The sequence below is a fragment of the Macaca mulatta genome, chromosome 17 (genome assembly GCF_049350105.2).
Source record: "Macaca mulatta isolate MMU2019108-1 chromosome 17, T2T-MMU8v2.0, whole genome shotgun sequence".
NCBI lineage: Eukaryota > Metazoa > Chordata > Mammalia > Primates > Cercopithecidae > Macaca > Macaca mulatta.
In genome coordinates, this window is record NC_133422.1 from 6,162,808 (window position 1) to 6,188,944 (window position 26,137).

At 45.8% G+C, this 26,137-nt stretch overlaps 1 protein-coding gene across 2 annotated transcripts in view; it reads left to right on the forward strand.

Moving 5' to 3' along the window:
* ATP8A2 (ATPase phospholipid transporting 8A2) overlaps nt 1-26,137 on the forward strand; it is a 653,085-nt gene that overhangs the window by 577,201 nt on the left and 49,747 nt on the right. For both annotated transcript variants that reach the window (XM_028837283.2, XM_028837285.2), the window contains 2 exons: nt 17,476-17,564; nt 24,738-24,842. In XM_028837283.2, coding sequence (XP_028693116.1) covers nt 17,476-17,564; nt 24,738-24,842 — 194 coding nt within the window. The remainder of the gene's footprint in view (nt 1-17,475; nt 17,565-24,737; nt 24,843-26,137) is intronic.

A 26,137-nucleotide genomic window follows, 5' to 3' on the forward strand; every position in this document is an offset into this window, starting at 1 on the left:
GCATATGCCTGTAATCCCAGCTACTCAGTAAGCTGAGGCAGGAGAATCGCTCGAAGCCAGGAGGTAGAAGTTGCAGTGAGCCAAGATCGCGCCACTGCACTCCAGCCTGTGTGACATTCGTCTCAAAAAGAAAAGAAAAGAATCCAGGCCTGTAGAAGGATTTCTTGAGCCCAGGAGTTCTGTAGTGTGTCGTGCCGATAGTGTATCTGCACTAATTCGGCATCGATATGGTGACCTCCCGGAAGCAGGAGACCACCAGGTTGCCTAAGGAGTGACGAACAAGCCCAGGTCAGAAACAGAACAGGTCAAAACTACTGTGCTGATCAGTGGTGGGCTCACAACTGTGAATAGCCGCTGCCCCTCCAGCCTGGGCAACATCACGAGAGTCTATCACTAATAAAAAAATATTTTAAAAATACGTATCTCTGACACCATGGGACAGGTACTGATTCTTGAATTGGAGAGACCTGGATTCAAATCCTGAGCTGGTCTCTTACTGTATGGCCTTGGACTCTCCATTCAACTCCTGAGCCTTATTTCCGTTATCTGTAAAATGGGAATAATTAACATCTCCCCTACAAGGGTTTTTGAAATAATGTATGTGGACATACCCGGAAAAGAAGGGTTTGACAGAAGAGAGTGGAGCCTGAAACCAAGACCTGCCTCTCACTTATGCCCGAGGCCAGTGTGTCATTGATGAAAATAGGAAATACTAGGGACGGGGGAGGAAGTGAGGGTTGGTTTTAGGCAAAAAATATACATGTTTATGATTTGGGATACCCCTTATTGGAAGTCGGAATGATTGCAAGGTGTGCTGGTGAATCTGCCTGTGCCCCCAGCAGTGGGTGTGTATGTGCGGGAACCGCTAGCCTGCAGTATGCACCTCATTCTGTTAAATGCGTGGATGCTTATTGATGAGGTCCGTGGGAGTGTGTTCTCTTCATCTTTGTGTGTCTCAGGAGTAACCAACAGGTTGACACATAATAAGTTCTCAAAAACTGCTGGCAGAAGGAAGTCACATTAGTGGTGGATGTAACATTATTCTTTTCATGAAAAAAAGAAATCGACATTAAAATTAGAAAGCCTTATTTTCATTTCTGAATTCGGTACTTGGGATCGACATTTTTCACAGTTTTCATTGGGTTATCATAAAATCTTTATTAATTCAAGTCTTTTCTCCCCCAAGAACGTTTTTCTATTTAAAAAAAAAAAAACACAACCATGAACTTCGGTGTGGAGGGGCAGTAAAAAGTGTAATAGTGAGAGGGAGAGAGAGAGAGAGAAGAATCCCTGGGGGGGGCGAGAAGCTGCTGCTAAATTTCAGTTGCAGTTGTCAGAATTAAAGAAAACATTGGAGAAAATGTCTCATCAAGGGGTCCCCGGATTTTTCTGCTCCGGGAAGGCTGCCTGAGGGATGGATCGCGGCCAGCTGGCAGGGGCTCAGACGCCTGGTACCGTGTTCCAGCCACTGAGCTCATTGGCTCCAGCTAAGTCATTTTACAGTCAGAGCTGCTTCAAGATCAGCACAAGGCACTGTACAGATGTTTGGGGCCAGGGAGGAGTAGAATTTGTGGAAGGAAGAAATATATACTTAGTTTGAAGGGTTTCATTCCACGACCTCTCGGGGTTCTGGTGAAAGGATCGTGTGAGAGTGGGAGCGCGGCTGACCAGGCTAGGCAGGACAGCCCTGTGAGGCAGTCTTGATTTTACAGAGGAGGAAAATGAGGCACGGAGACGTTAATTAACCTTTTGAGTGTCGCAGTCTCAGGCTCAGAGGCACAGTTTCATCCCAGGTCCCTCTGAATCCCGAGTGCTCACTCCCGATTCACCAACTTACTCCACTGCGGAGACCGTCCCTGTGAGACCTGCCACTCAGGTCAAGGAGGCCAGTGGCTCTGTCCCCAAGGGGACATCTCTCCGCTCCTGAGAGTCTGTCTCATACATCTCAAATCTGAGATACAGATTGAGAAGCGCCCCAGGAAATCCACTACATGGAAGGCAAAACAGCCTTAGCCACAGCAGTGACCACGAGCAACAGAAGTCTGGCTGGGAGCACAGTCATGATGTAGGTCGAGGTTGGGGAATTCAAGGCCTCCGTGTCCACCCCAGCATCTTCAGCTCCTGCTCAGGTCACCAGTGGGTGTCCTCTGCAAGCTGATATAAATTACTTTCCAACCCAGATACACACTCATGACTTAATTTCACTCTCCTCAAACTCGCCCATGGAAGGCCTCTAACAGAGAAGAGCGAGGGCACACCCTGGGAGGTCTGAGTATGCATCCTGTGGCATTACATCTCAAAAATGATGTTTACTCAAAGATGCTAGTTTTAGGTAAAAATAAATTATTCAAATGTATTGTGAAAATGTTACTGGTTTTTTGTGGGTTTGTTTTGTTTTTCTGAGACAGAGTCTCACTCTGTTACCCAGGCTGGAGTGCAGTGGCATGATCTTGGCTCACTGCAACCTCCACCTCCTGGGTTGGAGCCATTCTCCTGCCTCAGCCTCCCAAGTAGCTGGGATTACAGCCATGCGCCCCCAGGCCCGGCCAGTTTTTGTATTTTTAGTAGAGATGAGGTTTCGCCATGTTGGCCAGGCTGGTCTTGAACTTCTGACCTCAGGTGATCCACCCACCTCAGCCTCCCAGAGTGCTGGGATTACAGGCATGAGCCACCGCGCCCAGCCATGTTATTGGTTTTAATATGAAAGGATCTGTTTTCTAAATCTTTGGGTGAGATTGAAGATCCAGGAGGATATGTCTTGTTGATCATGTGGCTTGACGTAACTGCCCACACAGTATCTGATTTAGGATCCATGTGTCTTCCGGGTCCAATTGGCATTTTCAGGGGTATTCTGAATGCCCAAAGGAGTGACTGACAGGGACTCTTCGGTAAGATGAAATATCTCATATTCAGGGTATGTTCATGCATATACACTTTCTGTTATGTGATTTCCATTCTCTACATCTTCATTAATTCCGAGTAGGAAAATAGAGGCTGGGGACCGTGTCCTTCCTGGCGTCACTCCTGTGAGGCCCTGTGGGTTACTGTTTGCCTTTAGCACCGGTGAGGCCCACTGTGGGGTGGGAGAAGTCTTTACCATCATCAGTGACAATAACTAGGTGTCTTCAGTGTATGGTTCCTGCCATCTGGGAGTCTCTATAAAAGCCTCAAGGCCAAGAGGGTCTCCAGGACTTCCAGCTCAGAAGTCCCCTTTCATTCAGTGATAAGGCTAGGATAAAGATAAGCATGTGGCCTGGGCAGTTCCACTCTGTGTGATGGAGGCAGCTTCACTCCTTCCCCATCCCTGTGGAAGCAGCTGAGGCTCTGGAGCACAACCTGGGCCGAGACTCACCCTCTTCTTCCTGGGGCCGTGACTCAGGCGGACAACCTGGTCAGCCTTTTGATGTGCAGCTACTTGGCAGCACTTTTCATGAGCAGTCATCTCCTCTTTTCTCGTCTATTTGGGCACAGAATTATTGGTGAACATCCTTCATCATCAAAGAGCGAGATCTGAGTGCATCTTCAGTGGTGTTCTGTGGAGATAAGAGCAGATAAGAGAACATCATGCTTGCCACTGCCCGATGAGGGGATGTTCACCTGCACCGATTAATTAAAATAGAAGGCAGCCAATGGGCATTGGGCACCAGGGGCTGATGTTTGTATTGGGTATAAAAAAGAGACTTAGCTTTCTCTTGGCACCGGCGTCACTATTAACACTTACTGTCTGTCACCAATCAGCAGCCTATTCCCAGTATAATCTGGGACTTCTGGAGCACAGCTCAACCCTTGCACCTCTCTGAGACGAGTGGTGGGTAGCCCTTCTCCTGACAGCAGGAGCAGATCATACTCCCTGGGACCCAGTTCCCCCTCAGAACTCATTAAGGAATCATCACACATCACCGTTGGCCACATCTAGGATGTCTGAATAAGAATTGCAGTTATAATCAATAGTGTAAAAAATCATTAGTTATACGTAACATGTATGGCACTTACCATGTGCCAAGCACCTTTTATAGTACTTTACACTTAGTAATTCACTTAAGCCTCACAGTAGCCCTACAAAGTATGTTTTCCCCATTTTACAGAGGACAAAACTGAGCCACAGTGGTTAAGTAATGAGTCAATGGCAGAGCTGGGATTGGAGCCCTGGCAGCCTGCTTGTGCTTGCTATGGACTGAATGTGTCTTGCTTCAAATCCCAGAGTTGCAGCCCTAACCTCCAGTGTGATGGCTGGATCATGGGGACTTGAGCAGATAACTAGGGTTAGCTGTGGTCAGGAGGGTGGGGCCCTCGTGTTGGGATTAGCGCCCTTTTAAGGGACAGCAAAGAGCTTGATCACACTATTCGTGCACAAAAAGGAGCACACAGTGAGATGGGAGGTCTCTGCAAGCCAGGAAGAGGTGCTTGCCAGAATCCAACCATGCTGGCTCCCTGATCGCAGACTTCCAGCCTTGACTTCAAGCAGATACATATCTGTGGTTTAAGTCACCTGGTCTGTGGTGGTTTGTTATGGCAGCCCGAGGGGACACAGATGATGCTTTTCAAGACTGTGCAGCCCCTCCTGGAAGCTTCAGCTCCTCGGCCTTGCAAGAAACACTTGCCGGTCACTGTCTTTGGTCCTTTCAGAAGCCCTTCCTCAGTGGTGCCTCCACCAGGCTCCTGACTTCACCCCCCTCTATGGGAGGAGGGGTGAGCAAAGTACCCTCTCCCTCTGCTGTGGGAAGCGTGAGTAACTCATGGATAGTGCCAGAGGGTGTGTGTGCAGGCAGTGCAGCCAGTAGTGAGTGAATGAAATGAAATGGAATCCATCTGTTCCAGGGCTGGGCTCTGCAGGGGCAGGAGAACAGCTTTAGTCCCTGCATCTCTGCACCTTCCACCTGCGGAGGCCAGTGGGCCATTGCCGATGGGAGGGGACCCATCTCAGGGCTCCCCGCTCAGATGGTGACAAGGTGAGGTGGCCATCTGCCCTGTCTTTATCAATGTCTGTCCTAAATACTGCGCTTTGACCTTGACCCTAATAGTCTGAATTATCAGGGGTTTGGCGATCGTTAGGCATCCAGTTTTTCTCTTCTGGACCGGGATAACTTTGCACAGGGCCTCTCTTGGCTTTCTGTATAACCACAGGAAGATTGCAATCTAGAAATAGTGATTATTAAAATTGCCTATAAGCACACAATATAAACAAGATGCCAGAGACACACAGGCCCCCAGCACAATTCCTGGAAGCTGCAGTCTCACCTTTGCCAGAGGAGAGCCCCAGCAAGGGTTGAGGCTGGGCATCCAGGTGCCTCTGCAGCCCTTCCCGTGGCTCCAGCCCCCGTGGCTCCAGTCCCTGTGGCTCCAGCTGGACAATTGCCCCTGAGACACGGAAGATAGAGACTGCACATGTGTCTTCAGTGAACGTTGCTTTATTTATGTTGTTCGTGAAAGTAAAAGAGTACAGACCGCCTGTTTTTTTTTTTTTTTTTCTGAGACAGAGTCTCACTCTGTCACCCAGGCTGGAGTGCAGTGGCAAGATTACAGCTCACTGCCGCCTCCGCCTCCCAGGTTCAAGTGATTCTCCTGCCTCAGCCCCCCGAATGGCTGAGACTATAGGGACACACCACCACGCCTGGCTAATTTTTGTACTTTTAGTAGGGACAGGGTTTCACCATGTTGGCCAGGCTGATCTCGAACTCTTGACCTCAGGTGACCCACCTGCCTCCTTGGCCTCCCAAAGTGCAGGGATTACAGGTGTGAGCCACTGCTCCCAGCTCAGACTGCTTATTTTTAAACCACACAGTACCCGTTTTAAACCTGTCCCATTTTTACCTTGGAAATAAAAGTCGCGTATCTCAGGGGCAATGTGCTGTTTCCCTGCCTGGTTTCCCACATCAAGCCCTGTGGAGAATGGCCCAGGAACCACCTGTCTTTACATCCAGATAACAGCTTCAGGAAGAGACAGCAGAGTAGGGCAGGGGTCGTTCTGGGTGATGTAAAATAGCTATTTGGTTAAACCAACATTTTGGTCTCTCAAATTGGGTCCTAAGGAGAAAAATAGGAAATTAAAAACCAGCCAATAATTTGTCCTGAAAAAGAAAAACCAGCTAATAATTTCAGGGAGTCAAGGGTTTCACCTTTCTCTCAAATAAGTAGGCAAAGAACAGTAACAGCACTCCCCTTCCTCACACTCTGTTTGGGAAAATTGGGACATGTCTTCTCCTCACTGCCTGCCTGTTTATTTAACAATGAGCAAGAGTTTAAATGTTACCACCATTAAAAACCAAACACACCCAATTCCGTACGTCCTGAATGGAGAGGGAATCTAGAGTTCTTGTTTTCTTCAGGGTTTCCTTTCTGGAGCTTTATCTATTTATTTATTTTTTAATTTTGTTTAACTAGTCAAGGGCAAGGGCGGTAGCGAGAAGTGGGGAAAGAGAAGAAGGGGGAGTTGGATCTGTACCTGACTGTGAATAATCAGTGGAGGTAACTTGCCGCCTCCAGACCAGTATCCTCTCTGGAGCTTGTAACCTTGGGCCATCCTGTGAGTCAGGGGAGAGCAGTTGCTTCGGTCCTGAATAGCTCACAGGGTGGTGGGAAGGTTTGCCAGAGTCGTCTCACCTCATGCACACTCCCTTTCCCCCATGAGCCACTGGAGTGGAAACAGACACCATACCAAGTGCTGCTGAGGATGTGGAGCAACCGGAATGCACGTGCACTTGCTTTGTTCAGACAGCCACTTTGGAAAACTCTTTGGCTGTGTCTGATAAAGCTAATCACACTCTTCCCATAGGACTGAGCAAGCTCACTCCCAGATGTTGACCCAAAAGAATTGGAAACATATGTCCACACACACAAAAAGACTTGTGGAAGCTTGTAAATAGCAGCCTTATTCTTAATTATAGGAAATAACCCAAATGTCCATCAACAAGAGACTGGATAAACAAATTGTGATCTATTCGTGCAATGGACTACGATTCCAAAACTAAAAAGAATGAATTACAGATACATGCAACAGCACGGATCCCGTCTCAGAGACATCATGTTGAGTGAAAGAAGACAGATTCAACAGAACTGTACTCTGTCATTTCATTCATATGAAGTTTGAGAACAGGCAAAACTTAGCTATAGTGACAGCAGGCAGGGCAGGAACTGCCTACTGAAGGTGGAGATTGACTGAAAAGGGCACAGGAGGACTTTCTGGGATAATGGGAATGTTCTCTATTTTGTTTAGGGTGGTAGTTAGACAGGTGTAGACAGTTGTGTTAATAGCTGAAGATCTGTGCATTTTAGCATATTTAAATTATAACCCCCAGAAAGCATTGCCTCGTCCTCCTGGGGGGTGAATATGCTTGGTAAGAGCATACTGGGGGTGCTTTTGAGAACCCCTTACCATGTTATGTTAATGAACCACCACTAACTGTGGTTTCGGAATAGCAAGGTTCATTGATAAAATTCCCTTGTGCCTTGGTGACAAAAAACACTGATAAAGTAAGTGTGTTCGTTATTTTTGTTTCTAATGACACTAAGTTTGTAGGAATGATATTTTTAGATGGTTGCTCAATCTCTCCCGCCATCAGTTGTAGGTGACAGGGATGCTAAGTTGGCAGATTTTCATGCCAGAAGCTGTGGGTTTACATCTCCTTTGTGCAGGTGTCCTAGACATACCAGTGGCTTGTTATTTAAACATCGGGATCAGGTGTGTGGGTGGTTTTTAAGTTATAGTAGGGATGCAGGTGCTGTAGGATCACTTCATTGTTTATCTGAGAGTTCCTTTGCATTCACACAGGGCTTCTGAAGTGAGTGCTAGTAGAATCATCTTCAGAGGATGTACCGATATATTGAACTGAGATACCTTCCCTGTTTGCTGTAAAATTAAGCTTAAAATTGACACCAAGCTCTAGGCATTTCGTACAGGGAGAGAGTAGGCATGAATGATTTCGGGAAATGAGGAACTAGATTTCAGCCTGGAATTTGCTTCCTCCCTCCTGTGGCAAATTAGTGTGGGCTCACTAAGCACTTTGTGTGGCCATGGTATTTTCTTTTTCTTCTGTTTTTTTCCTCCCAGATATGGTCTCACTCTGTCACCTAAGCTGGAGTGCACAATCATAGCTCACTTCAGCCTTGAACTCCTGAGCCCAAGCGATCCCCCCACCTTAGCCTCCCAAATTTCTGGGACGACAAGCACACTACCACACCCAGCTATTTTTATTTTTTGTAGAAACAGGGTCTCACGATGTTGTCCTGGCTGATCTCAAACTCCTGACCTCGACCCGTCCTTCGCCTCAGTGTCCCAAAGCGTTGGAATTACAGCATGAGCCACCACGCCTAGCCAATTTTCTTTTCTGTTGCTTTGCAGAGTTAGGGCCAATTTCATTCATCCTGCACTGATGTTTGCCTTCCCGGCAGATGATGGGTGAGCTCAGCACACCTGCATCTCAGCCAGGCCTTTAGAGGGTGCACAGCTCTTCATTGTGTCAGCACCGCACAGCCACCCTGAGCAAATAGGTTTGGAATGTACATTGCCACCCTTCCTAAAAAGGCTCACAGTCACGAGAGAAGGAGATTTAACTTTTGACGTGCACACTCGTGAAAACCAAGGTTTTCAGAAAGCCAAACCTCAAAAACAATACAGAGAGGCTCCCTTGATGTTTCAATGGAACAAAATTTTAGGAGGCAACACTGAGGGGCAAGGAGGGCTGGGAAGAGAAGTTAGCAATGGCAACGGCAAGGATTCTTCCAAATCCGATTGTCCTGATAGGTTTTGCTTTTCTTTGTTGTTGTGTTGTTGATGCTGAGTGGGGATGGATTGGAAAAATTGTTCCCCTCCTGTGTTTCTTTTTGTCTTGTAACTTTACAAGTGCTTCTCATTTTCTTTTACTTACAACTTGAAGTTGGCGCCGGTGTTTCTGGTGTGAAATGGAAGTGAGGCTTCTGCCGTGAGTGTTGTGCAAATACAAGCTCCATCCAGAGAGGTGCAGGTGCAGAGAGTGCAGCTTGTCCTCCTCTTAGGGAGGGAGCAGCATGCAGGGGCCGACCAGCATCTTGAGGACTCAACTCTCTGCCTGCAGGTGCTGTGGGGAAGGTGCAGATTTAAATTTTCTGTAAAATGGGGATGGGGGATTAAATAAGATGCTTTATGGGAAGTCCTGGCACAGAGTGATGCACGAAGAAGTTTGAGCTTCCTTCTCCTCACAGGTGAGCTGTTGCCGCTCCACCTTTATTATATCTCTTCAAATCCATGCCACACTGGGGAACACAAACTGACCTTATGTCGCTCTGGTTACTCCTGCCTTTAAAAAAAAAAAAAAGGAAATAGGCAAGACAGTCAAATAGGAACAGCTCCGGTCTGTAGCTCCCAGGGAGCTCACACAGATGGTGGGTGGTCTCTGCATTTCCAACTGAGGTACCTGGTTCATCCCATTGGGACTGGTTAGATGGTGGGTGCAGCCCACAGAGGGTGAGCAGAAGCAGGGTGGGGCATTGCCTCACCTGAGAAGTACAAGGGATTGAGGAACTCCCTCCCCTAGCCAAGGGAGGCTGTGAGGGACCGTGCTGTAAGGAACGGTGCATTCCGGCCCAGATACTACGCTTTTCCTATGGACTTTGCAACCCACAGACCAGGAGATTTCCTCAGGTGCCTATGTCACCAGGGCCCTGGGTTTCAAGCGCAAATCTGTGGTCATTTTGCACTGAGCTAGCTGCAGGAGTTTTTGTTCATACCCCAGTGGCACCTGGAATGCCAGACAGAACCATTCACTTCCCTGGAAAGGGGGCTGAAGCCAGAGAACCAAGTGGTCTAGCTCAGCAGATCCCACCCCCACAGAGCTCAGCAAGCTGAGATCCACTGGCTTGAAATTCTCCCTGCCGGAACTGCAGTCTGAAGTTGACCTGGGACACTCAAGCTTGGTTGGGGGAAGGGCGTCCGCCATTACTTAGGCTTGTGTAGGCAGTTTTCCCCTCACAGTGTAAACAAAGCCAGCCGGAAGTTTGAACTGGGTGGAGCCCACCACAGCTTGGCAAAGCCACTGTAGCCAGACTGCCTCTCTAGATTCCTCCTCTCTGGGCAGGGCATCTCTGAAAGAAAGGCAGCAGCCCCAGTCAGGGGCTTATAGATAAAACTTCCATCTCCCTGGGACAGAGCACCTGGGGGAAGGGGCAGCTGTGAGCACAGCTTCAGCAGACTTAAACATCCCTGCGTGCCAGCTCTGAACAGACCAGTGGACCTGCCTCCTCAAGTAGATTCCTGACCACTATGCCTCCTGACTGGGAGACACCACCTCTCAACAGGGGTCAACAGACACCTCATACAAGAGAGCTCTCACTGGCATCTGGTGGGTATCCTTCTGGGATGAAGCTTCCAGAGGAAGGAACAGGCAGCAATTTTTGCTGTTCTGCAGCCTCTGCTGTTGATACCCAGGCAAACACCTCCAGCAAACTCCAGCAGACCTGCAGCAGAGGGACCTGACTATTAGAAGGAAAACTAACAAACAGGAATTTCATCAACATCAACAAAACAGATGTCCACTCAAAAACCCCATCTGAAGGTCACCAACATCGAAGACCAAAGGTAGATAAATCCACAAAGATGAGGGAAAACCAGCACAAAAAGACTGAAAATTCCAAAAACCAGAATGCCTCTTCTCCTCCAAAGGATCACAACTCCTCACCAGCAAGGGAACACAATTGGATAGAGAATGAGTTTGACACATTGACAGAAGTATGTTTCAGAAGGTGGGTAATAACAAACTCTTCCGAGCTAAAGGAGCATGTTCTAACCCAATGCAAGGAAGTTAAGAACCTTGAAAAAAGGTTAGAGAAATTGCTAACTAGAATAACCAGTTTGGAGAAAAACATAAAGCAGGAAAGATCCAAAATCGACACCCAAACATCACAATTAAAAGATCTAGAGAAGAAAAAGCAAACAAATTCAAACACTAGGAGAAGACAAGAAATAACTAAGATCAGAGCAAAACTAAAGGAAATAGAGACATGAAAAACCCTTCAAAAAAATCAATTAATCCAGGACCTGGTTTTTTGAAAAGATTAACAAAATAGATAGACTGCTAGCCAGACTATTAAAGAAGAAAAGAGAGAAGAATCAAATAGACACAATAAAAAATGATCTAGGGGATGTCACCACTGATACCACAGAAATACAAACTACCATCAGAGAATACTGTAAACACCTCTATGCAAATAAACTAGAAAATCTACAGTAAATGGATAAATTCCCGGACACATACACCCTCCCAAGACTAAACCAAGAAGAAGTTGAATCCCCGAATAGACCAATAACAAGTTCTGAAATCGAGGCAGTAGTTAATAGCCTACCACCCAAAAAAAGCCCAGGGCTGGATGGATTCACAGCCGAATTCTACCAGAGGGACAAAGAGGAGCTGGTACCATTCCTTCTGAAATTATTCCAAACAATGGAAAAAGAGGGACTCCTCCCTAAATCGTTTTATGAGGCCAGCATCATCCTGATACCAAAACCTGGCGGAGACACAACAAAACAAAAAATTTCAGGCCAATATCCCTGATGAACATCAGTGCGAAAATCCTCAATAAAATACTGGCAAACTGAATGCAGCAGCACATCAAAAAGCTTATCCACCATGATCAAGTCAGCTTCATCCCTAGATGCAAGGCTGGTTCAACACACACAAATCAATAAGCTTAATCCATCACATAAACAGAACCAACGACAAAAACCACATGATTACCTCACTAGATGCAGAAAAGACCTTCAATAAAATTCAACACCCCCTCATACTAAAAACTCTCAGTAAACTAGGTATTGATGGAACGTATCTCAATAAGAGCTATTTATGACAAACCCACAGCCAATATCATACTGAATGGGCAAAAGTTGGAAGCATTCCCTTTGAAAACCGGCACAAGACAAGGATGCCCTGTCTCCTATTCAACATAGTATTGGAAGTTCTGGCCAGGGCAATCAGGCAAGAGAAAGAAATAAAGAGTATTCAAATAGGAAGAGAAGAAGTCAAATTGTCTCTGTTTGCACATGACATGATTGCATATTTAGAAAACCCCATCATCTCAGCCCAAAATCTCCTTAAGCTGATAAGCAACTTCAGCAAAGTCTCAGGATACAAAATCAATGTGCAAAAATCACAAGCATTCCTATACACCAATAACAGACAAACAGACAAATCATGAGTGAACTCCCATTCACAACTGCTAGAAAGAGAATAAAATACCTAGGAATACAACTTACAAGGGATGTGAAGGATCTCTTCAAGGAGAACTACAAACCACTGCTCCAGGAAAAAAGAGAGGACACAAACAAATGGAAAAACATTCCATGCTCATGAATAGAAAGAATTTATAGATTAAATGCTATCCCCATCAAGCTACCATTGACTTTCTTCACAGAATTAGAAAAAACTACTTTAAATTTCATATGGAATCAAGAAAGAGCCCGCATAGCCAAGACAATCCTAAGCAAAAAGAACAAAGCTGGAGGCATCACACTACCTGAATTCAAACTATACTACAAGGCTACAGTAATTGTAACAGCATGGTACTGGTACCAAAACAGATGTATAGACCAGTGGAACAGAACAGAGGCCTCAGGAATAATGCCACACATCTATAACTGTCTGATCTTTGACAAACCTGACAAAAGCAAGCAATGTGGAAAGGAATCCCTATTTAATAAATGGTGTTGGGAAAACTGGCTAGCCATATGCAGAAAACTGAAACTGGACCCCTTCCCCATACCTTATACAAAAAAATTAACTTAAGGTGGATTAAAGACTTAAACATAAGACCTAAAACCATAAAAATCCTAGAAGAAAACCTAGGCAATGCCATTCAAGACATAGACATGGGTAAAGACTTTATGACTAAAACACCGAAAGCAATGGCAACAAAAGCCAAAATTGGCAAATGGATCTAATTAAACTAAAGAGCATCAGCAAAAGAAACTATCATCAGAGTGAACAGGCAACCTACAGAATGGGAGAAAATTTTTGCAATCTGTCCATCTGACAAAGGACTAATATCCAGTATCTACAAGGAACTTAAATTTACAAGAAAAAAAACAACCCCATCAAAAAGTGGCTGAAGGATATGAACAAACAATTCTCAAAAGAAGACATCTATGTGGCCAACAAACGTATGAAAAAAAGCTTGTCATCACTGGTCATTAGAGAAATGCAAGTCAAAACCACAATGAGATACCATTTGGCACCAATTAGAATCACGATTATTATTAAGTCAGGAAACAAAAGATGCTGGAGACGATGTGGAGAAATAGGAACGCTTTTACACTGTTGGTGGGAGTGTAAATGAGTTCAGCCATTGTGGAAGACAGTGTGAAAATTCCTCAAGGATCTCGAACCAGAAATACCATATGACCCAGCAATCCCATTCCTGGGTGTGTACCCAAAGGATTATAAATTATTCTGCTATAAAGACACATGTACCCATATGTTCATTGCAGCACTATTCATAATAGCAAAGACTTGGAACCAACCCAAATGCCCATCAGTGATAGACTGGACAAAGAAAATGTGGCACATATAAACCATGGAATACTATGCAGCCGTAAAAAAGGATGACTTCATGTCCTTTGCAGGGATGTGGATGAAGCTAGAAACCGTCATTCTCAGGAATGATGGTTAGTTAGCAAACTAACACAGAAACAGAAAACCAAACACCGCACGTTCTCACTCATAAGTGAGAGTTGAACAATGAGAACACATGGACACAGGGAGGGGAACATCACACACCAGGGCCTGTTGGAGGGTGGGGGGCTAGGGGAGGAATAGCATTAGGAGAAATATCTAATGTAGGTGACAGGTTGATGGGTGCAGCAAACCACCATGGCACATGTATACCTATGTAACAAACCTGTATGTGTTCTGCACATGTATCCCAGACCTTAAAGTATAATAAAAATAAAAATAACCTTTTCTAGTTTGTCACCACATTGGTGGACAGCTGGTCCTGGGGCACTGGGGTGCACGTGATGAGTGGCGTGGCTGAAGCTAATGTATTCACGACTCCTGATCCACAGGTGCATGGGTGTCCCTTGTTAATACTCCTCGTCTCACCCTAGGCAGTACTGCACAGCTCATTGGCTTTACAGTCAGACAAGCCTCCAATCCTGTGTCTGGCTCTCACCAGCTTGGTCCTAATGTATCAATAATTCTACCCACCTGAGCCTCACTTTCCTGTAATTGACTGCAGTGAGTTCCTAGGCATATGGCACCTAAGTAGTTAGTAGATCACCTTAGAAGGATTTCAGGACTCTGGGTCTCAGTCCATCTGTGAAAATTAGGATGGTAGGAACCTTTCTGAGACACACCTTTAAAATTAGTTATATGTGTCACAGTCACAGCTCCCAGTTTTGAAGACCAGCAACAGAACAATACTTTCAAGTCTCCGTGTAATCTTTATTAGTTTGGGACAGACTTCATATTTTCAACAAGAGAATTCAAAATTCATTTTCCTTTTTTCCCTCAGCAACTAAAGTTCTGAGTTTCATAATCTATTTCTTATTGATACATAATATTTTACATATTTACAGGGTACATTTGAGTTATAATCTATTTTAAATGATACCTTATTATAAAATCACTGATTTCTTAAATAAATCCACATAGTGAATGATCCTGCATGTATCCGCACAAGTACAGCTTGAACGAGTCCATCTTCCAGGGGCCAAGCACCGCCTCGGGCATCTGTAGCATGAGCAGAACCCAAGGTCGCCTCTGGAGACCCTGTTTACCCTGGAGGCAGGACAACAGGAGCTGGAAGGAGCAGGCTGATCCAATCCCTTTCGAGAGAGTTGAGTTTTGCCAACATACATGTTTTCTGTAGAAGAAACAGGAAATGGAGATACACAAAGAGATATGACAATACAAATCACCAGTTGTGCCGCCCAGATCCTCGTTTCCGTGTACTGTTCCGTGCATTGTTCCTGAGCACGTACACCTGCCCACACTTGAAGGAGGCACTCTCAAGTCCATCAGGGCCTGGGACACCCCACTGTTTTTGAAGTCCTGGAGTGTCTTTGTAAAGGTCAGGAAATACCAAAACAGGACTACAGAAATGATGGTATCTATTGATATGTACTGACAAATGTGTAATAAAGATGTAATAAAGACGTGTACGTGTGGGCATACCTCCTCTAGGGGTGACACCTCAAGTTTAATTTTGAAGCTTGGGCCAGTGGTGCTTCCTTTCCCACAACCGCCATGATGGGTCCTCTATGAGATGTTATCATAGAATCCATGTTTCTTAGTGGCAGTAGAATACAACATCTCTGTCAACAAATATAATTCTACATTACTTTAATTGCTTGCATGGAAATCTATTGTATGTAAGTGCCATGGTACATTTAATAGATCTTCTCCTGGGACATCTACTTCTGGTTTCTTTGATAGAATAGCACTCTTGTGAATATCATTGTACTTGCTGCTTTGCATGTTTCCTTCCTTCCTTAGGATGAAGACCTAGGATGAATTCTGAGAGATGTAATTGATGGGGCAAAATGTACTCACACATTTTTAAGGTTTTAAACTTTTCTGTCAGAAGCTGGTACTCTTGGTTGTCTGAAAAGCAAAGCAAGTCCTCCCATTCCAGGGTTGGATTTCGACTCTTTTCCTGTAAACCTCACTGCTTTTTTGTTTAATTGTCATAAAATGCCAACCACCACCAACAGGCCTATGTGAAGGGGCCCAGAGGCAGGAGGGCTGGGGTTAGGCATGGCCTTGGCCAGATGGGGAAGCTGGGTGCTCGGGATCAGGGTAAGCAGGTGGGGATGCTGTGAGAATAGACGCTGGGCAGGGAAGCCCTGCAGGGAAGAGGGAGCAGTAGGGCTGCAGTGCGTGTGGCCGTCCGGCTGGAGCAGACGATGGAAACCGAAGAGTGGGTAGACTTTTGGGTGCCAGGCTTGAGTCGGGTGAATCCTGCCCTCATTGTACTGCATAAAGGGAGCTATAAATCCAGGCCTCCGGGATTCTTAGACCCTTCCAGTCCCTGTGGAGGGTCCCAGAGGCGGTTAATTGTGTCTCAGGCCCTCTGCTCTCCCTCCCTCTGTAAGTCTCACTCTCCTTTGCAGTGAGCTGTAGCGAAACATCTATTCCAGTAGGACCAAATGGTTGAGGCCTCCAGAAAAGAAATCCAGTGAACACGAAGGGTTTGTCACACTAACCTGAGTCCCTTTCTCAGGTGGCCCACCTGGTAGGCCAGCCTCCTAATTCCTAGCCAGCTGCAGGCTCCAGGCTTTTGCTCATTCAAAACCAAAATTGGGCCGGGCGCGGGGACTCAGGCCTGGAATCCCAGCACTTTGGGAGGCCGAGGCAGGCGGATCACGAGGTCAGGAGATAGAGACCATCCTGGCTAACACGGTGAAAACCCGTCTCTACTAAAAATACAAAAAATTAGCTGGGCGTGGTGGCGGGTGCCTGTATTCCCAGCTACTCGGGAGGCTGAGGCAGGAGAATGGTGTGAACCCAGGGGGCAGAGCTTGCAGTGAGCCGAGATCGTACCACTGCACTCCAGCCTGGGCGACAGCAAGACTCCGTCTCAAAAAAAAAAAAAAACCCAAAATTGAAGGCATCTGCCCTACTCAGGCCCCCATCTCTGTTGAGAGTAAACTCCTCCCTCCCTCTGCTTTTGCCCTAAGTTCTCTTTTCAACTCACCTAACATCTAACTTGGCCCTGCAGCTCTGATCCCCAAAACCCTCTCTACCTTTTCCCTCCCAGGCTATCCCTGACCAGCGTGCCAGGAACAAAGAAGTCATGAAAGCTACACTCCTTGCTGCTCTCCCCTGTCCTTCATCCTTCCACTTGGAATCTCTGTCCATCTACCCACCTCTAGCTACTGAAATCCTGTTCATGTTTCCAGGCACATCTCATACTCCGTCATCTTTAAGAATTCTTCCCAGAAGCCCCATCGGATATTTTCGTGATAGGTGCCATATTCCCCTGTGTAATGTAGATTGCGCCAGAGGGTATTTAATCCCCTGAAGGCAAGGACTATAACTTACTCATCTTCCTTTCCTGGGTGGGGAGAGCCATCCTGCCTTGTACCAGGGACACGGGTCCTGGCTCCGTGAATGAACAGAAACTGAGAGAAAAGGAGCTGATGCTGAGTGAATGGAGGAGCCTAGTGAGGCACCGTTTACTCCTCAGTGGAGCAGTGTTGGTGGCTCCAACAGCTCTCTTTAGGAAGGATTTGGGACCGCATCCTGATCGGAAGGCGCTTGAAGCACTTTATAAAAGAGAGGCAAGGACACACGTGAAACTAGAAGAAGGAAAGTGAGAGGAGAAAGGGCTGCAGAGAGGAGCAAGCCCCTTCCGTCCCCTGAATGGTCCTGCCAGGGCACGGGTTACCTCTCATTGCGTTTAATACCATCTGTTGTTTTTGTATTGTGAAATATTTTCCTTGATTAAATCATGTTGCGCTGTTTTGGAAAGAGAGCGTATTCAAGCAGTTGTCACTTCTGTTTCTTGCAGGCAACTATGGTCCTGAGCTCCGCACACTTCTGGTTGGGATTATTTCTGGTTCCTACTGCCTGTTTGATTGAAGATGTGGCGTGGAGAGCGTAAGTGTAAAAGTGAAGCGGGGACCCCACGTCTGGCTTTTCTGTCCCTAGAATTGTCTTTCCCATGAGCCCTGCTACAGGGTATGAGAATGACAGGAATTTGGGAGAAAGGGGTCTCCTGCCACCTGCCAGAAATGAAAAAAAGTTTTTTTCGTTTAACGTGTGCTTCATCTTGATATGAAAATATAGACAACCATAACAATAGGAAAATCGGCGGGGCATGGCGACACATAGCTCTAGTCTCAGCTGCTCAGGAGGCCAAGGTGGGAAGATCACTCGAGCCCAGGTGTTTGAGGCTGCAGTGAGCTATGGTCGTGCCACTATACTCCAGCCTGGGCCACAAAGCAGGACCCTGCCTCTAAATAAAAAGAAACAGAAAGAAAAGAAAAAAGTACAGACACCAAAGAGCCGTGGGAGAAACTGTGAAGATCAATAGGGAAGTTGCTTGTAAGGCAGAGTTTCTAAGTACACACCCATTCTATCCAACTGAGAAAGTATGACTCAAAACTCATCTCTCTTCGTATCATAAACTCAGTGCTAAACATGGCCTGGCTTCACTTCCCGTGCTTAGAGGGAAGCTATGTATAGGTAAGTCGTTTAAAATTACAAGAACGAAGTATTCTTCATTTTTCCAGACAACTCAGAGTAGGAATGCTTTCAATAAAACTCTTCCAGAGCGAGCTCACAGGTCTATGAGGAAACCGGTCACAAAGATGGCACTATCATGTAGGTTAAATAGGAGATTATTCATGTTCAATTTTGCTTTTATGTTTTAAAATATGTCATTTTCAAGATACCTTCTTACAATGTAGAAGAAGCCATTAAGTTCCAAGGTCATGTCAATTTTAATTTCATCCATGAGCAAAAGGAGGGGCTGCTCCAGATGAAATGGGACTGAGTTTTGGTTTGGTTTGACCCAGTTTCTCCTACAAATGGGTGCCAACTTCTCTGCAAACTGAGACTCCGAGCTCGGCTTTACTTCGGGCAAAACACAATTATTTGGGGGCTCTGAGATAGAGAAGTGAGACTTCAATCCACACCTTCCAGGAACAGACATCAGATTTCATTCTCAGCCCTCCGTTCCTCCCACACTCAATGAGAATTTTTCTTGCCTGACAGTTAAGGATGGCTTTTGAAAAAGTCTTCCTTTTGTCATTATCTTCACAACCGATGATACCTCATGCAGACCTAGATAGAGGGGGAAAGAGTATTATAACATAGATTTTCTTTTTTCTTTTGTTCCTGTTCATTAAGTTTTTTAACTGTTAGAAAAATTAATTCTCATTTCTTAAATCCTTTGATTTACCATTACTTCCATTTTATTTGGTAAAACCATGTTCTGCAAATAGCAGAATCAGAATCCTCAGAAATGAAAAGACTACTGCCAGAAAAAAATATTTTCTTGATCTAATAGATGTACCATAAGAAAATATTAGTTCTGGCCGGGCGCAGTGGCTCACACCTGTAATCCCAATGCTTTGGGAGACCGAGACGGGTGGATCACAGGGTCAAGCGGTTAAGACCATCCTGGCCAACATGGAGAAACCCCATCTCTACTAAAAATACAAAAATTAGCTGGGCGTGGTGGTACGCGCCTGTAGTCCCAGTTACTCAGGAGAGTGAGGCAGGAGAATCGCTTGAACCGGGGAGGAGGAGTTTGCAGTGAGCTGAGATCATGCCACTGCACTCCAGCCTGGCAACAGAGCAAGACTCCGTCTCGAAAAAAAAAAAAAGAAAAGAAAAGAAAGAGAATATTAGTTCCGTTATTTTGCTCTTCCAACCAATAGTCCCAATTGTGGCACAATCTATTCCCTTGCTGAATTTGTTCGAAATCTTTGTTTTGCAAAGATAAATCAGTTCTAGATAAATGGAGAATAGTCTTGGCCACATCAGCTGGCCTTTTCTGTTTACAGTGATTGAAAACTAGTAACATGATTATAAATTAGTTTATTTTAATTCAGCTATGTCAAATTAGTGTTATTAAAAGATTCTATTGAGACTGTATATTTGCCGAAGACTTTAGCAATAGTCTTTCTTCCATCTGAAAGAGAATGTTTATACATGACAAAGTATCTGTGCCTCTTTGTCCGTTTTCTGGTTCTTTTCCAGTGCGTTCTGAGTAATCATTCCCTGTCACCACAAAGCAAATTATCTGTTCCCTCAAACAGGACTTGATTTTGGTTTCCCCTGGCACTATAAAATTAGCACCATTTACATTTTAACAAGGATAAATCAAATGACACTACTCCCAGCTTCACCATATGGAAAGAGTAAAAGTCACTTCGTTTCCAAGGAGCTTGCCAACTGGGTCAGAGAATAAACCCAGGCTCTGCAGTGAAGGTGCTGGAGGGGCAAGCAGGGGAGGCTGAGGGCCATCCCTCTGCAGCAGGAGCTCTCGGCCACCCAGCACCTGGCACCATGGGCCCAGAACTCAGCTTTTCCTGGGAGCCAACAGCATCTCAGCTCTGGGCTGAGCCAGAAAGGCCCCTGCTGAATTCCAGAGGTGCTTTCTAAAATGGATTTTTGTCTTGTTTTATTTAGGGGAGCAGGGAAAATAGCATATATTGGCTGTCAGCTGGAATATTTGCCCAAAGCACATAGATGCTCAATTTGTAACATCTATTTAATATCTAAACTACCCTCACCCCTCTCCTCAAAAACAGGACATTTTTCAGTTTATTGGCGCATTTTCCCTCTGATTGTGAGGCCCATATCATGTCTCGTATTATTCTCCAAACCCGAAATACTTGTTTTTGAGGCAAGTAAATTCGGAGGCCTCTCGCAAAAAGAGAAGGCCTATTGTGAGTCACTTACCTCTGAGAAGGCTACAGTGCTTCGTGGAGATTTCTCTTTCTGAATTGCAGCTTTAGAAAACGCTGTTGGCTGCTTCTTACCATGCGCTGAACAAAAATATTAATCCTGCTTGTCCCCAACCACCCATCATCGGATTTGAGTTGTCAGGTATCTACCGAGGCACGATATCTGTGATGCGCCTTGGGGTTCCCAGAAGGGGTGTGCCTTCGTGAGTGGGCACGGGGCAGCTGTGATGGCAGTACATGGTGATGCTGGGAGAGCTTCCACTGGGGTGCTGCAGGCCTCTCATTTTGCCTTGGGCCCATCTTCAGGATGTTTTATTTTGTTCCGAACTTTGGTGGTTATCACTCTCTTTTGAAAGGGCTTTTAGGCCGGGCGCAGTGACTCACACCTGTTATCCCGGCACTTTGGGAGGCTGAGGTGGGCAGATCACCTGGGGTCGGGAGTTCAAGACCAGCCCGGCCAACACGGTGAAACCCTGTCTCTACAAAAATACAAAAATTAGCCGGGCGTGGTGGCGGGAGCCTGTAGTCCCAGCTACTCGGGAGGCTGAGGCAGGAGAATGGCGTGAACCCGGGAGGCCGAGTTTGCAGTGAGCCGAGATCTTGCCACTACACTCCAGCCTGGGTGACAGAGCGAGACTCCGTCTCGAAGGAAAAAAAAGGTTTTTAAATTCCAGCCCAACGCAGGCCTGCCTTTTCAAGTATATTTCTGTGAGCACTGAAGAAAGTGAGTTGCTCCATCTTTCTACGTTTTCCCCATTTCTTTGCCCATTTTCTCGCTTCCATTTCAGGACCTGAGCTGGTAAGAGTAAGAAAAGAGAACCAGAATGAGGTAATTCAATCACTTTTTCCATGAGGTCTGTCGACTTTCTGGATGAAGATCCGTTATTAGACTATCTTAAGTCAGATTTGGCACGCCATAAAATGCCTACACTATTATCCTGCTAACCAAAATTTTCATATGGGACAAAACTAACCTACCTTTTATTAAAATAATTGATTGATTATATGTGATACCTGGCTAATGAGTATTTTTATTAGAAGCATGAAGTTTAAATTGCCCAGAACTATTTTAATATCCCTTCGCTTATATTCATCCAAAATGTTTACCGATGACAGCATGCTGAGGTAAGCTGCCATGTACCCACTCTCATCTAGGTGAAATTTGTTAGTCTTGCTTTATAAAAATAATATAAGCTCAAGGCCACTGAACACAGAGGAACCCATTTCCTTTTATCTAGCTGTATCTCCTGTATTTTACTGTACATCAGCAATATAGTCCCCAATTCCAGAATGACTTCATTTCCTTATTATAATCCCAGATAGGCAGTTAAATGGAAATAAGGGGTAATGAGCAATTTCTATATACAAATGGGCCTTGATTTCTTTTAACTTTCTGACTTAACTAATTTCTTTTGCAGCACGTTGTATTTACGCTTCCATCCACATTTAGAATTAAACGTTTCCTTTTGACTTGCTATTCTTGCATAGAAAAGAAGAGTCCAGGGAAAGAGTTTCAGAAAAAAAAAAGGACCCTAAAAAAAAAAAAAAAAAAAGATCCTAAAACAATCTATTTCTTTTAAAAGTCTCTGAGAACCTGGAGACACCCTTAGGTATATCTGAAAACTCACAGACAACTCTCACACTCACGAGTCAGTAGCCAGCACCCCAACTCTGTCTCTTCTCTGCTCATCCAGCCTCTCGATGTGGGGTTAGATGAAGCAAGCCTGGGCCACTAGGCAATAAGCCATTTACAGATAAGGGGCTTATTCTGCCACAGCTGCTGCTCAGAACACGCCAAACCCCAGCTCCTGGTGAGACCTAAGTGACATGCCAGTGGCTAATGCTTAACAACTGACCTTATAACCTATACATACTAATTTTAGACCACTCACACGTAGCCTTTAGACGGGAGATTTGAGAATCAGTTTTTCTAATTCAGGCGTTATTAGATGAAGGTGCTGGAGAACAGGGTTTTAAATTGCCAGCATCCCTTTACTGAGGTGCTATTAAATACACGCAGAAAGAGAAGTTGAATCATCCCCAGCATTGCAATTTAGTGTTTTCCAATAGCGACAAAGTTCCCAGGCTAGCTCACAGGTGCTAGCCTAGCGGAAATAGTATCCAATTGCTGAGTAACTCTTGAATATGGGCGCAGTTTCATCCCCTGAGAGCACGCACAATGCCTGGGAGCACTGAGATGCTCAGACCATTGCCCTCTAAGGCCGTGTTTCGATTGAGTGAAAACCGGCAGCTTCCACAGTGGGTTGGATTCTGACCTAAGCTGTAGGTTCCCAGTGCCCAACCTTCCTATTCCAGCCTCCCACTTAGGAACCCCATTTCCTCCCAGCCCGGAAAATAACAACGGGGTCCGTTCTACCCCTGTGCAGGGGAAAGGGGAGAGGGAGGATGATGGTGGAGAGAGGGATCCTGGAAGAACCAGCAATGCTGCTCATAGTAACCAGGCTGTTCTAGGACCCATGCAAGCCCGTGGCTCAGGGCAGGCGGGGCAGGCACTTGGTGGCCTTGTTGTCAGTCTAACCCCAGAAGCCCGGGAGATAAAAGACCACTTTCGGGGCCCCACGTATTACATAATAATGAACAGGGTACATTTTAACATCGTTTTTGACTCTCCTTTCTAGCAAACTGTTAGATGTTTGCTCATTTATTGTTTAAATTAAAATTCCACAGGCTCTGCTTTGAACTGCAGTGTTTTATCAATCCTGAGTCTCAGGACACTGTTTGATGGAATTAAGGCATTCTGTGTTAAAGCCTGTGTGGCTTTCCCTTGTTTACTTTGGGGGAAAGGATGTCAGGGGCATAGACAGTGTCAGTGCTAATACTCCATTATAGATTAACTCGGAGTGTCGAGAGATGGCTCACATTATCTCAACAGGCTTTCTCTCCTTGAAGGTGGAGGGTGGGTGAGATGGCACAGGATTCTGCCGGAAGAGCCCACATCTTCGGAATGTTCCCACGGCACTGTCTTCATTTCTGGGCAAAGGTGCTCAGTTTTTGTTCTCATTCTATCTTTGGGTCCTAGTACCCAGCAGGATCCTCACGTGTATTTATATTGAAATTAAGCTGATGAGGCCGGGCGCGGTGGCTCAAGCCTGTAATCCCAGCACTTTGGGAGGCCGAGACGGGCGGATCACGAGGTCAGGAGATCAAGACCATCCTGGCTAACACAGTGAAACCCCGTCTCTACTAAAAATACAAAAACTTAGCCGGGCGAGGTGGCAGGCGCCTGTAGTCCCAGCTACTCGGGAGGCTGAGGCAGGAGAATGGCGTGAACCCGGGAGGCGGAGCTTGCAGTGAGCTGAGATCCGGCCACTGCACTCCAGCCTGGGCGGCAGAGCGAGACTCTGTCTCAAAAAAAAAAAAAAAAAAAAAAAAAGAAATTAAGCTGATATGAAGCTTTTTAATCTGGTGTGTTACTAATTTATGAGTCTTTTCCCTTTACGGTTTTTCCCTCTTATATAACCTGTATCTTGTTAAATGTCTTTTCACCTAGACTGTTTCCAACTAGCAGCCAAATTGTTTCCAACTAGTAGCTCAATTTTAGCTTTGTTTAGTTTCCATTTTATGAAGATTCTGAGATCAGCCAGTTATTGTGAGGTATTCATCCTAGTTTCATCAGTAAAAGAGTGGAGGGAACTCTTCCTACCATTCAAGAAGAGTGGGCTGTCCAGGCCGCGGGTTATTTCATACGTTGTATTAATGCCACTGAGGCCTGCATGTGTGGACTGCAATGGTGAGTTGTTGCCAGAGGAAGATGGGAAGCCTGTACTCGGGATTTGTGTTGACTCCACATTTCAAGCCGATGGTTTTGCATCCAGACTATGCACTCTAGCATCCTAGGTCCCGTGGCTGCTGTGGCAGTGGCTCTTTTCACACTAAAGAGGGAGGGAGGAAACTTGCTAACCCCTGGGATCTCTGACTATAGTTGGGGTCCTTGGACCAGGCAGCCAGTGCCTGTTCACTGAGGTGAGGGTTTAAAGTGTCTTCTGAGTTTTCAGTTCCTGCCAAGAAATGCTTTAGAGGCAGACCGTGGGTCTTCGTGAACCCCACCCAGTCTTTGAGCGGCTGGGCTCCTCGGCAGACTTCCAGTTCTTTGCAGGGTGGGGGTGACTGTTGACGTGCATGATCCAGGTCTGGTCTGCGGCACTCAGGATGCCTCCGGGCTGTGGAGATGGAACCCGGGCCAGGCATGGAGACTGTGAATGCTCCGCCACTTCCCGAGCCTCTGCCTCCACCAAAGGGCATTTGGCTGTGGCCTGAGAGGGGAACGGCCTGTGTTTCCCAGCTGTGTCGAGTCTCTATGCCATGTTCTTTTTGTCTTTTCCTCTCAATACAGAGCCAAGCACACCTGCAAAAAGACATTGCTGGAGGAGGTGCAGGAGCTGGAAACCAAGTCTCGAGTCCTGGGAAAAGCGGTGCTGCGGGATAGCAATGGAAAGAGGTGGGGAAACTCCGTCCCAGTCCGCACAGAACGCATGTTCTCCCAGCCCTTTTCCCTTCTTCCTTCCTGTGTTTCTTTTTCTCATCATGGTTTTCGATGGGAGCACAGTATGCTCAGGTTTAAGAATTTTGGTTATTCTCAGATTTAAATCACACTCTCTCAGTGACCACGTGAAACCTAAATCTCTGGAAGTCTCAAGGTAAGACTGGGGGTTTTACTGGGGTTAGAGGTGAACTAAATAACCCATGTGCAGAAAGTCGACGTTGTGGCCAATTATCTCACGGTGGAAGAGTCCAGGGTTAGCAGTATTACCACCGAGGAGTTAAAGCCAGGCCTTTGGATTTCTTTTTTTTTTTTTTTTTTGAGATGGAGTCTCGCTCTCTTGCCTGGGCTGGAGTGGAGTGGCCAGATCTCAGCTCACTGCAAGCTCCGCCTCCCGGGTTCACACCATTCTCCTGCCTCAGCCTCCCGAGTAGCTGGGACTACAGGCGCCGCCACCTCGCCCGGCTAGTTTTTTGTATTTTTTAGTAGAGACGGGGTTTCACCGTGTTAGCCAGGATGGTCTCGATCTCCTGACCTCATGATCCGCCCGCCTCGGCCTCCCAAAGTGCTGGGATTACAAGCTTGTGCCACCACGCCCGGCCAGGCCTTTGGGTTTCAAACCCAAGTATCCTACCCAAGGATGAGTATCTACGGTGAAGGTTTGCGTGTGAAATAATGCACGTTGTTATTCATGTAAACCTTGTCACATTCCACTTCAGCAGATCTACATGGGGGAGTAGTTTTTAGTGTTAACGTTTTCTGCTGGGGGGTGAAAGGAATTGTGTGAACTCCTGGAACTGACACTGCTGCTTGCTCGCCTAATTCCTCCTGAACGCGAGCCTGCCCTTCCCCACAAGGAACAGCTGGGCCTGAGCATAGTTTTTGTTTCATCACAAGACGTTAAAATGTCGTTAGAGTGCATTCTGTTAAAATCTATGTACCATCAAGGGAAATTTCTCTGGGCCTAAGAACAATTTGCAGGGTACTTGAAAGCCATTGTTCTATTAAGGACATGGAATAGCTATAACATTCTGAGTACAACTCTCCTATAAATGCTTGGAAGGAAATCAGTAACTGTTAATGAAACAAACATCAAGAAATCAAATACTTACAGAGATCCTGACTTTGTGTTTTGCTTTATATTGTGTTTATTTGCACCATCTTTTAGAGCAATGAAGACAAAGCAATTTTTTTTTTGTTAAAGAGAATGCAAATATTTTGAGAGGCTTTCAAAATACGATTTCAAACAGATT